This window comes from Clytia hemisphaerica, unplaced genomic scaffold, assembly GCF_902728285.1.
Source record: "Clytia hemisphaerica strain Z4C2 unplaced genomic scaffold, Clytia hemisphaerica genome assembly, whole genome shotgun sequence".
NCBI classification, from domain to species: domain Eukaryota; kingdom Metazoa; phylum Cnidaria; class Hydrozoa; order Leptothecata; family Clytiidae; genus Clytia; species Clytia hemisphaerica.
The window spans coordinates 181983-195366 of NW_027103562.1; the positions used below are offsets into that span (position 1 = coordinate 181983).

A 13384-nucleotide genomic window follows, 5' to 3' on the forward strand; every position below is an offset into this window, starting at 1 on the left:
AACTAGTGTACAAACAAAATAGTTACAAAATATAAACCCAATCTAATTTCCCATGAGGGGCAATTATCTAGACGCAAGGGAATGTGACGCAATGCAAAACAAAGAAGCCTCGTGAGACGCAATGAAATGAAAAGACACTAAACAAAAGAACTTATATACACCCGGGATTACAAATTAAACATAATTAAAACTAAATTATAAAGTTCATTAAAGATGGCTTTTCTGCCATCAACATCTGGCTCCCCTTCAAGATTCTTAATCTTGAAAACTCCTCGGTGGGGAATCGCATTCTTCCAACAGCACAACGTTCGAAATAGGTCGTTCGAATTCACCGTACAATGTTTTAACTGTCACCTTTCTACAGTCACCGTGTTCGTCCGTATTGGCAACGATTATGCGCCCGAGCGGCCATTGATTTCGCTTGTCGTCCGTCTTAAGCAGCACAATATCACCAATTTGAAAACTTCGTCTCTTGCTCGTCCATTTCGTTCGTTCTTGAAGTTTTGTTAAAAATTCCTTTTGCCAGGGAGTCCAAAATTCGTTGACAGCATGTTGAACACGTTTCCATTGTCTTCGTGAATATCCAGCTGATGAATCACTGAAGGCACCAGGTGGTGGTAACACAATCTTGGACTTTCCAGTCAGCAGCATCATTGGAGTTATTGGCTTCAAACTCAAAGGATCGGAGATATTCTCCACAGTCAAAGGTCGAGAATTCAAAATACATTCAACCTCACACAGCAATGTCCTGAAAGACTCATCATTGTACGATTGGCTATGTGTCAACAGAATACCGTTCAAAACATTACGAGCACTACGAATTTGACGCTCCCAAACACCACCAAAATGGCTCGAATATGGGGGATTCCTTTCCCAAACGATGTAATCAGCATTGAACTCATCTCTCAAAAACGATTTGATTTTACTATGATCAAGATTCCGAAACAATTCTTTCAACTCACTTTGACAACCAACAAAATTCGTACCATTATCACTTCTTATCATCCTGATAGAACCTCTTCTACAAATAAAACGTCTCAAACACAGAATAAATGAATCAGTATCCATAGAAAAGACAGACTCAAGATGAACACTTCGACTCGACAAACACGTATACATCACACCCCAACGCTTGACCATCGCTCGACGTTCCTTTACAAGGAAGGGACCAAACAAATCAACACCACAAAAACTGAATGGAGGTGCTTCAAGAGTTCGTTCAATAGGTAGATCTGCCATAATCTGAGTACCAAATTTACCTCTTAGCTTACGACATAGAAAACATTTCCAGATAACAGACTTGACAAGAGAGCACAGACTACTAATCCATATACCATTGTCCCTTATCTCGTTCATTGTTGCATTCCTTCCAGAATGGAAAACTTTCTCATGATAGAATCTAACAATTGACTTTGCAACTTCTGAATCTTGAGGGATGATTACAGGATATTTGATAGAATCATGAAGTACAGACCTCTTCAAACGACCACCTACACGAAATAAACCAACTCTATCACAAAAGGCATTCAACGAAACAAGTTTAGAATCAGACAAAGAAGAAAAATATTTTTCTTGAAGAAGTTTAAAAATCCATGTTGTTGCTCTGGATAAAACGTCAACTGACAGAAGACTATCAAACTTAAATTCAGGTGTAGATCTTGTTTTTCTATAAGGTTTACGATTCTTTTTTCGACACTTTTCAATGAACAGAAGAATAAAGGACATAACTTTTTTCATCCTCAAAAAACAAGAAAAATGTTTCTCAAAGTAACATATTATGTCAACAAAATCATTTTTTACGAGCAAAACCTTTGTTGCTTTTGGACTGACTAATTCAGGATCATTTTCAGATACAATATCAGACGAAAAATCTTCAGTTCTCAACGGATTTTTCCATAAGAAACTTGGACCATTGAACCACTCAGACAGCTTTTTATCATCTCCTTTAACTTTCAAGCCTGTAGATGCATGATCTGCTGGATTATCAACAGAATCAACATATTTCCACTGAGACGAATCAGATGATTTAGTGATAAGCGACACTCTATTCGATACAAACTTCTTAAACCTTTTACTAGAATTTCGAATGTACAGGTATTATCACACCAAAACAATTCGTAAGCAATTTCGAAATCTAATTCTTTTGAAATGAATTTAGCAATCTGAGACGAGAGAGTAGCAGCAATTAATTCAAGACGAGGAGTAGTATAATTACTCTTTGCTGGTACAACACGTGATTTACCCATGATCAAACAACAATGAACAGAATTATCAGAATTTATGAATCTAAGATAATGGCAACCACCGTAGCCATAATCACAAGCGTCTGAAAAATGATGGAGACTAATTTCTACAACCTCGCGAAATTCTTTAGGTTTGAAACAACGATCAATTTTCAAAGATTTCAAATCAGATAAAGATTCAATCCATTTCTCCCATTGAACAAGATATTCCTTCGGTACAGGGTCATCCCAACCGATTGGAAGTTGACAAACACTTTGAAATATCAATCTACCTTTCAAGATAAACGGAGAGATAAGACCTAATGGGTCATAAAACGAATTCAAAGCAGAAAGCATACCACGACGTGTTTTTGCAAAGACTTTATCAGGTGCTTCAAACTGAAAGATGTCATTTTTCAAAGACCATAAAACACCTAAAACACGTTGAACTGAGGAACACTTCTCATCTTTTCTTTTAATCACTGGAACAGGTTCCAATGCTTCTGGACAATTTGATGAAAACTTTGTCAAATGGAAACCTCCAGAATCACACAATCTTGACACGTCAGATATAAGCGACTTAGCAGACTCAACAGAATCAGTAGACTTGAGTAAATCATCTACATAGAAATTTTTTCTAAGTGTATCAGCAGCCTTAGAACCAAATTCAATCTCACCAGCAGAAGCTGTTCTTTTCAAGGCAAAGTTACTACAACTTGGTGACGAAGTACTTCCTTGCAAATGAGCATTCATCTCATAAGTGACAGGTGGCTTGGAATAGTCACCATCCCTCCACCACAAAAATTGATGAAACCGACGTTGACTTTCAGGAATTTTGATTTGGAAAAACATAGATTCAATATCAGCTGTGAAAGCAACATGTTCCTGGCGAAATCTCATCAAAACTCCAATCAAATGGTTAGCTAGATCAGGACCTTGCATAAGCTCTTTGTTCATACAGAAACCTTTGTACGACGAACTACAATCAAAAACAACTCTAATTTTGTTCTTTGTAGGGTGGTATACACCATGATGTGGAATGTACCAATTCTGACCCTCAGGATATGATGACGTTACCTGTTGAGCATAACCTTTCTCGATGATATTCTTCATGAAACCAACATAATCAGAGTGAAACTGAGCAGAAGATTGAAATTTTCTTTTCAACGAATCCATTCTTTTCAAAGCTTGTGGAAAATTGTCAGGGAAGGACTGATTCTTATTTCTAAATGGTAGTGGAACATGATAATGACCATCAATGAACTCTGAAGACTCAACTATTTCAAGGAAATGCAGATCATCTTGTGAAAATACCTCAAAATCAGACATGCGAGTTTCAGGCACAGTTTCAATAGAAAATAGGTTCTTAAGCATAGTCTCAATTCCAGAATCCTTAACTCTTGGCTCTTCAACCAACAGATGATTGGATCTACCATTAGAATTTACCGAAATTCTACAACATGCTACAGACTTAGATCTAGGAGAACAAATTGGTCCTACGACACACCAGCCTAACTTTGTCTTGTAAGCAAAGGGACCATCATCTTGGCTAGCAATTGTTTTCACAGGCTCAATAGCTTTAGGACAATTTCCTCCAACCAAAATTCCTATTTTCAAAGAAGCAGTGTTTGGAAGTTCAGACTCTATAGATTTCAAATAGGGCCAAGCTTGAATAGACTTAGATGTAGGAATCTCACTTTGATCAACTGGAATGTAAGATTTACTAAAAAGTTTTGGTAGAGATGTCCAACTTCCATCACCAGCATGCAAGCCTTTCACTTTCAGTCCAGATACAACATGGCAAGCTTCAGTCTTACAGGAAGTGATTGTGTCAACAGTCAAATCAGTACGTTCAGTTGGTATCGACAACATTGATAAAATATCTTCAGAAATGAAGGAAGCTTGTGAACAATTGTCAAGCACAGCAAATGTAACAATGTCAGATTTAGACAATTCATGACGTAATATAACTGGAACAACACACATACTAATGTTTCTTTCAGAATCCTTATTCAAAATACAACTAACAGGTGGATTTGAAACTTCAGGCTTTTTAGGACAAGGTCTGACATCAGGTTCTTTAGATTCAGAGCTGTCTTTCTTCGAGTCTTTAGGAGGTAGACGTGGAGGATGACGAAATCTCATTCCATGAGTAATAGTTGGATGCTTTTTATTACAAACCAGACAAGTTCTTCGATTTTTACAACTTGAAGCAAGATGACCTTTTTCAAGACATCCGAAACAAAGCTTTTCCTTCAATATAAATCGAAACTTTTCCTCCATTGTTTTCCCTTTAAAGATTGGACAAACTTCAATATCATGGTCTACGTCACAAGCCGAACAAAGAAACGTCTTATAACCCTTTGTACCATCCTTTCTATCGTGTAATCTTTTTGGTTTGAAATCACTACGACCAACTCTAGAATCATCATAAAACCGATCTTTAAAAGCTTCCCTTGAGAAAAGTGGATCACTTGCAACTATCATTTCATTTTCCACGAACAAAAGCACATCCTTAAAACAGGGCTCACGATCAGACTCAGTTCGAATGTTTATCACCTTTCTATTCCATTTATCACGACAATGCAGTGGAAGTTTACTGGTTATTATGCAAAGATTATCAGCTGTATCAAAACTATTCCAAAGTTTATTCTCAATGACGGAACCACACTTAAGTAAAAATGAATAAAATTTACCAAAGGCAGAGGAGTCTCCTGGTTTAATAGCTTCCCAACGATCTAGTTCCTTTTTGAAAAAAGTCATAATTCGGTGGGGATCACCGTATTTTTTCTTCAATAGAGACTTAGCATGATTATAACCATCACTTAAGTACAGACAACACTGAATTAAGTCATTAGCCTCTCCCTCAGTAAAATTCATTAAGCGAGCTAGACGTCCTTCACTGTCAGAGATCCTCTTTTCAACTAGTTCTTCAAAATTTGTTATGAATGATCTATATTCCAATGGATCACCCTTGAAAACCTCAAGTTTAACCGCAGGAGCACCTTGCATTTTAACAAGATCAAAAAGAGCATTCGAAATATCAGCAGTATCAACGGTCGTTTGAAACTTAGAAACTCTTCTCACACTTCGTGTTCTAGGTTTAGAAGGTGGAGCTGGCAAAAAATTGACACTACCATGGCTAGACTCTGGCCTAGAAATTTGCTTAGAAGAAATAGGAATACTTTTTCTTGTAGACTCAGCCTTTTTCTCGAAGTTGGAATTTCCCAACGTCCAATTTTCAAAAATATCAGAAATTGCCCTTTTCTTAGCAACTTCTTTTTCAAGGAGCAAACGATCTTTTTCACTAACACCCTCCCTCTCAGCAAAGGCAAGTTCAACTTCTAGACTAGCCAATTGAGTAGCATTCTCGAGCATTTTTTCTTCTGGAGAATTCCTCTTTGACGAACAACTAGTTGCCCCTAACGAAGATTTCTTCCCCGACGACCTTGTTGATTTCGTGATAGATTTAGCTTCAGATTCCTTAGCATAACGTATGGCAGAATTTTTAGTCAAGAAAATGTCGGTATCTACACTGGCCAAAAACGAATCTAATTCACGTGGTTCATTAATCAGTGGTTTCAACTTTTCACATACAAAGAGCAATTCGGCAAAAGCCTTATCTAGACCCATGATTTCATCATTAACAGAACTAGATGGCAAAGACTTCAACAACATTTCATTAACATGATCACATCTTTTCATAATTTCAGCATCAAGCCTACACCTCTGTCTCTCAAAAAGCTCAAAATCATAATTTTTATCAGATCTTCTGGTCTTCCGCTTAGTCACATTTCTATCCCAATCAGACTGACGAGCCGCTTCATTTTCCGATGGTTCAGACATAACTCCAAAATGAGTTTCAAACAAATTTTATCAAATTTACGATATTATCAAGCAGCTAGTCAAAATCTAGATTGGATTTTCAGCACTGAAGTGATTAACATCCAATATTTTATCAAATTTTACGATATTATCAAGCAGCTAGTCAAAATCTAGATTGGATTTTCAGCACTGAAGTGATTAACATCCAATATTTTATCAAATCACGTTATTATCAAGCAGCTAGTCAAAATCTAGATTGGATTTTCAGCACTGAAGTGATTAACATCCAATATTTTTCTTTACTATTATATATGTAATTGTAAGATGTTATAATATAATATTAAGAGATGACAAAATATTTTCAACAGATGAATCACAAATCAAAGCAACAAACGACTCCGAAAAGAACTGACAGATCAGATTTCCTCTGGGTGAGGATGGTTCAAACAATTTTCATAAAATTCCTAAGTTAAAAAACTTTTCCAAACCGCGCACTTATGCACTAGCGCATCATCAAAAAATCAAAATCAAACTTGCAAAAATGAAAATCGCCTCAAGCTTGCAGCAAAACGTAAAACAAAAAATACTTTCAAAAAAAAATTCAAAAGTTCAAAAATCTCGCTGTTCAAAAATTCAAAACAGGACGGCCCAACTCCTGGGCATTATCTCGCTCTCTGAAGATAAAAAATTCTTGTTACCTGAACAAGTTGCGCGCAAAAAAAATCCAACGAGGGTTCTAAACCCTACCGTTATTCACTCAAGCACTCGCAAGAGGAGTTCGACACACACACGAGAGAGATTAGAAAAAATCAAAAATCAAAATCAAAAAATGAACGAAAGCCTCAAAAATTCAGCAATTATTTTTACCTTTGTGGCTGTGAAAAGGTTTTATTAATGACTGGTCGAAATATTAAGAACTTAAGTAGAAAACTAGAAATCCAAACAGAAAATAGACAACGAAAAATGTAAAGTCAAGTTCTCAAGTTCTTGTAAAAACGACAGTAAAAATAATTTTGCTTCTACTAGCACAACACACAAAACGCTCTCTTACTCTCTCTGTGTCGAACTAGTGTACAAACAAAATAGTTACAAAATATAAACCCAATCTAATTTCCCATGAGGGGCAATTATCTAGACGCAAGGGAATGTGACGCAATGCAAAACAAAGAAGCCTCATGAGACGCAATGAAATGAAAAGACACTAAACAAAAGAACTTATATACACCCGGGATTACAAATTAAACATAATTAAAACTAAATTATAAAGTTCATTAAAGATGGCTTTTCTGCCATCAACAATGTATACATGCAAAAAAGAAAGATTAATTAGCATCTAAGTGAACAGAATTTAACCTAATTAAAACGCACAAAACATGGCACAGTATTGACCATCAAAATATATACATCTTTAGAAATAAGCGAAAACTTAGACATTGGCTGATTATAAGAGAAACAGTGCTGCAAATGGCAGACAGTTATCGGTAAGTACTGGAAATTTTGTAGTTTCTACCAGTCATTCTAAAGCTTACTTTTTCACTTTGATCTGTTAAAATCTGAAGGCTACAGACTTAAAGAACCAGCCAACTGAAATTTCATTACTTGCAGCACTGGAAAAATAAAATAAATAAAATAAGAAAAATAAAATAAAGTCTAATCTTCAATATTTCCACTTTCTGTAAGTGACGTCCAATGCCATGGTCTTTTCCTTTTATTTTCTTTACCCTCATCATAATTTTTAGCATTGGAAAAAGTTCTCGCAAAAAATTCGTTTAATGACTTATCATCACATTTTTTGAGTTGATGGCCATCTTTCTTTGGTCTCTTTACTTGGCAATTCAATACGCAGAATGCTATGAAACAAAAATTCATAAAAAGAAGTTGAAGGAGAAGGAGCGACCTATAGTCCAGGGAAAGTGTGCATCAATTGTGCGTTTTTGACTAGAAAGCATGAAATTTGGTACAGTGGTACCTTAGGGGGTAAGAAACATTTTAAGCCTCTGACCCACTTCCGAAACACCTGTTTGTGTATTTTACAGACCAGAATGCCTCCCAGGCAAGAAAAAGAATTTTTATCTTCAAAACACGTCATATGATATATCGTTGGAAAGGTTTTCTTACACTGATTCTAAAAAACATCACAACATATATCTGAAAAAGGACTGGGTCCGAGTTATGAGCTACGGAAGTAATTTACAGACCAGTCTGCATGCCCGAAAAAAAATTTATTTTTGTTCCAAAACATGTCATATCATATACCGTTGGAAAGGTTTTTTCACACTGATTCTAAAAATCATCATGATATGTATCTCAAAATGGACTGGGTCCGAGTTATTGGCCATGAGAGTATTTTACAGACCAGAATGGCTCCTGGCCCCTAACTCGGTCCTAGTCCATTTTCAGATACATGTTGTGATGTTTTTTTAGAATCAGTCTGAAAAAACTTTTCAAACAGTATACAAGATGACATGTTTTGGAGATAAAAATATTTTTTATATGCTCGGGAGCCGTTCTGGTCTGTAAATTACTCCTATGGCTTATTTCACGGACCCAGTCCATTTTGAGATGCATATGATGAAGATTTTTTTTCTTGCCTGGGAGGTATTCTGGTCTGTAAAATACACAAACAGGTGTTTCGGAAGTGGGTCAGAGGCTTAAAATGTTTCTTACCCCCTAAGGTACCACTGTACCAAATTTCATGCTTTCTAGTCAAAAACGCACAATTGATGCACACTTTCCCTGGACTACTACCGAAACGTTTGCAATCAAAGTTGAGATAACACTTTTTTAAAGGATTCGAGAGCCAAATGAACTACATACTTCGAATTGCCTCGACGATATGTTTCGGAAGAGGTCCAGAGTCTGGTGTACTAGTTCCTTTCAACTTAGCTTCTACCAACCGCTCCCTTGTGAAAAATCTAAATTTAAGAGGTCATAATCATCAAATCATACTCTTAAATTTACTCACGTATTTTCAAAAAATAATACAACTGAGAATTAGGATTGAAAGAAGATGTATATTAAACTTTAAAAAAAAAGAAGTTACCTTCTTAAAAGGTAGGGTATATAAGTATTTGCTAGTGGCTTTAAATGAGCTTCTGCTGCTGTTGTTGGCAGAACATCCCGGGGGGGGGGCAGCCAAGCAAAATGACTGACGGGTATGTGCGGGCACTAAGGGTGTCTTTTTCAAGGCACCTCAAATGCACTGTAAGGGTAGACTTTTTGCCATCTGCACTGTAAGGGTACGAATTTCTAAACTCTAACGAAAATGAAACTGTCTAGTCAGAATTCGGGAACTGATGACACAAGTCACATTTCGACCAAATTATATAAAAGAATCACTGCACTATAAAATGTGTGTCTGCATAATCTCTTTTAGCTTTGATACGATTTGATACAAACGGCGCTTCATCGGTAGAGGAGATTGATAGCAAAAAAGAGAAAAATCTTGTTTGCTTGCCTCTTCAGTTCAATCTGCTACTCTCACTCTCTCTTTACACCTAACTATAAAAACATCAAATGCAAAAAACGAGTTGTTCGTATACATATCATAGGGATATCATCATTCCGTTATCATACTTTGTTAGTTGCAAATTTTTTACCCCTTTCTAATACGTGTTATATCGGGATTATATCATACTAGCCGGTACCCGGCGTCGCACGCCGGTTTAGCTGTTTGCTGAACGCATTTAAAGTCCTTTGAGATGTTGGGAAGGTGGCTTAAACACAATGAAATAAAAACTAAAGGGAAGAATTCCCTTCAAAGTTTGACTCTATCCCTCCCGGGTGACGTATCTTTTAACCATATTTTGAAAAGGATTTTTGTGGCAAAAATGATCAGAAAACAGAAAGGGCGTCATTCCCAAATTACACAATCCGGCGACCAGCGACGTCCGAGACGGCTCTGCAATTAGATTTTTTTTCTCGCTTCGCTCGCGTTATATTTGCCGTAGTTTTTGATGTTTAGGAAAACTTTGATGTCAAGATAAGCGGAGTGAAATAATAGACATGACACGCGATTCGTCGAAAAAAGGCAGCCGGGGGGGGGGAGTACTAAGGCAAGAGAAGGGTATGGGTATCGGTATGTGCCGGCCTTAAGGGAGCCTTTTTTGAAACATGGCAGTTTGAAAAATCGGAAAATCAAACTTCAGTCCCATTAAGAATTGGAAAAATAGGAAAATTTCAACTTTTTGCCCCCAGAAAGATAGAAATTTGGTCAAATTAGTTCCAAAAAGTGAATTAAAATTCACACAATTTCCCTTGTTTCTTCTCCTCTTTATTCGGCTAAGGGTCCGAGGGGCAGGGCCGAAAGTCAGCTCGCAACCATAGCCCCCCCCCCGGAAGGCAGCTAGGACACGCAGACAAAAAAGCGTGATAGATAGCGCAATTTTATGTTGCTTTTTATAAAATAACTTCGTCATAACTTCAATAATTTTTCAAATTCAACAATGACTTAGATTTACAGCAAAATAAAACTTGTTATGTGATTCTTGTGTTTTATTTTAAATTTGTTCTTTTCTTTAATAGATTTCTTTTGTTTTGAAAAGAATTCGAATGTCTCGGGCTCAAATCAAATAAAGGTCGTTAATTACATTCGAAAACATAAAACAAAAGAAAAGAAGTCTAATCTATCAATCAAAACAAAGTCTTTATAAAACGGCGCGAATATCGTTAAACAAATTTGTGGAGCAAGAACAAAATAAAAGTCATCTTTTGGAAGAACAAAAACATTGAAAGAAGAAAAGTGGAAATTGCACGATGTGAGAGTTGGGCAGCATGGTTGGTGGCAGCATGTTTTGGATGTTTTGCTTTGAAAAAAGTGGGAACCACGAAAGAATTATAGTCAGAAATTCAGAAAATCTAGGAGCCTGATTATTTTAATATGGTTTTCTAAGCTAACCTTGCTAAGCTTGATAAAGTTTCCGAAACTGTTAACTTGGGAACTTTTGTGATCCGGTTGGGATTTTTTAGTAACTGAGAATAAAACAGAGCAACCAAATGACCTAAATACTGATGGGGATGAAAAAACTGTTGATTAGTATTGGTGGAGATTTCAAATCGTATTGTTTATATAAGCGGCTCAAATACATAGAAGAATTTTCGTTTTTCCCTGTGAGGATGAGAGTCCCGATGAGAGTTCAATGGGGATAAATTTTCATTGTATTTTTCTAACTGGAAACGATTTTTCCAGTTGGTTGGGATACCCAGCGGGTCTGTGATACAGGGGTGTTCTTACCAAAGATAATTTTTCAGTCGATTTTCTGGTGATTAAGGGGGCTCAGAGTTTTCCAATGCTTTAATGGGCGGGTTTCTTTCTTTCTAAATTTACAATCAACAGTAATGGGGAAAATCGAAATAGAGAGTGTCTGTCAATAAACTGTATTATTTCCATCTCGAAATTAAAACTGCTAGCCAACCTAGAAACTTTAACCCTCTACAGAGGTTGTAGTGTGATTAGACTCCTTGCTTATTAAAAAGATAATGTTTTTAAAGTATCATAGTTGTTCATTTAGTCAACCTACTTGAATCTACTAAGAAAATATCGTAATAATGAAGGATAGAAATGGGGATTTTCGAATGGAATGTTCACAATGTTCATGCAAGGAATACGTTGTCGAAGAAGGGTCGGTAAAATGTGCTTTTTGTGGTCACTTTCCGGTGAGTCACGCAGTCGCAGATTTCTCTCAAAATCCAGGCAATTCGATCTTGCCGAGTTTTTCTGGTTTTGTCTCGACAACATCGTCTTTGAAAATAGACGGTAAAGAAACACCGCTGTCTCCAACGAGCTCAAACGAAGAATCTAATTTGAAACAAAAACAAAATGAAAATGAAATTGAAAACGAGATCGAAATTGAAAACCTTTTACCATCAACGTCATCAACGAAATCAAAATCGGCGAAAATGAAGCGGTTAGAGAACTTTCTTCGAGATCTTTTTTCAAAAGAGGATGGTGAGCCGTATACCGCTGAAAATGAAAATGAGGTGCTGTGCAATGTTTGCAATACAAAAGTGAATTTAGGTGAGACATAATCCCTCTAATTGGTTTCTTTCCAAATTCAAGCTAGTTTTATTTACAAAGGGAGGGTTTCTTAGGGGTTTCTTATAGAATGCTAATGCAATGTAATAGTGCCATTTTACATTTTAAAACTTTTCCAGTAGTAATGTTTAAACCCTTTAAAGCACGAAAATTAATGACTTGATACCCCATTGATTATGCTTCAATCAGCGCACAAGAGTTTTACATACATTTTCTTTAAGAAGATGTTTCACTTTATAGGAAACGACAGAGGCTACACGGTGATAGAGAAGCACACAGCAACTCCTAGGCACAAGCTGAACCTAACCCTTATCAGTGATCTGCTGTCTTTGGACGAAAAACTCCAGGAATTTTTTAGAATTTATCCAAACACCTTCATTTTACCTACGATTGACGGTAAAAAAACGCTACGCTGCCGAATCTGTGTGCAGGATTTTAAACTTGAAGCCAAGCTCTGGTATAGCAATGTTCTACAGCACATTGATGGGAAGGACCACAAAAGAAAATCTTCGAAGAGACCCGCATCAAAAAACATTAAGGATTATTTTGGAAAGAAAAATAAGATCGTCAAAGAGATGTGACATGGCTATCATGGCCTCAATGTCTCAGACAATGCTACCGACCCACGAATTTTGCTTGATGACAAGAAAATTGGTGTGGACAAGACAGAAGAGTCGTGGTACGCAGAATCTTCTTACCGTTTCTCTTACGAAAACGAAGCAAGAGTCAACGATTTTCCTTTTAACAAAAGAGAAGGAACGGCTATTAACGAGATGCGAGAAGCTTATCGAACGGCTTGGAGAATATTCTAAACGTGGATCAATGAAGTTGGTATGTCACCAACTAAACAGAGCATCAGAGGTAATTGAACTCGGTATTTAGATAAACCATAGGACATTGTTCCATTGCCCTTTTGGTATGTATACCTTAATCCCATTCAAGTTACTGGAGTGGTTATTGCTCTCCAGAAAAAATATACGTTTTTAAAATAAGAACAAAGTGTATAAGAACAGTCCAAAAAGTTAAGAAAGTTATAAAGAGAATTTTTAGGCTTTACCATCCTAAAAACATGTAATTTTTAAGAAAATGATGAACATTTTAAGAACATTTTAAAGGTTTCAAATTCAAAAGGTTAAGAACTTCCAAAATTTTTCTTATAAAAAAACGTGTATCTCACTTTGGTCAAAACTGTTTTCATCACCATTAATAGGAGGGAAGATTGAATGACAAAAATGTGTTGAGGGAAGTGATCACAACATGCGCGACCAACATCTCTCGGAACAAACATGGGAAACGATACGGT

General features: G+C 36.5%; 2 protein-coding genes across 2 annotated transcripts; both read right to left on the minus strand.

The window, feature by feature from the left end:
• Window positions 1-255: 255 nt before the first annotated feature.
• On the minus strand, window positions 256-1239 carry LOC136800774 (uncharacterized). Its single transcript, XM_067057431.1, has one exon. It carries the CDS (start codon window positions 1237-1239, stop codon window positions 256-258), a length of 984 nt encoding a protein of 327 aa, XP_066913532.1.
• A 713-nt stretch (window positions 1240-1952) lies between these two features.
• On the minus strand, window positions 1953-6068 carry LOC136800775 (uncharacterized). The gene has a single exon (XM_067057432.1). The coding sequence runs from the start codon at window positions 6066-6068 to the stop codon at window positions 1953-1955; it is 4116 nt and encodes a 1371-aa protein (XP_066913533.1).
• Window positions 6069-13384: the final 7316 nt, after the last annotated feature.

Bases quoted from the DNA above. Each gene is read 5' to 3' on its own strand.
- LOC136800775 (XM_067057432.1), bottom strand. From the start codon at position 6,068: ATGTCTGAACCATCGGAAAATGAAGCGGCTCGTCAGTCTGATTGGGAT.
- LOC136800774 (XM_067057431.1), bottom strand. From the start codon at position 1,239: ATGGCAGATCTACCTATTGAACGAACTCTTGAAGCACCTCCATTCAGT.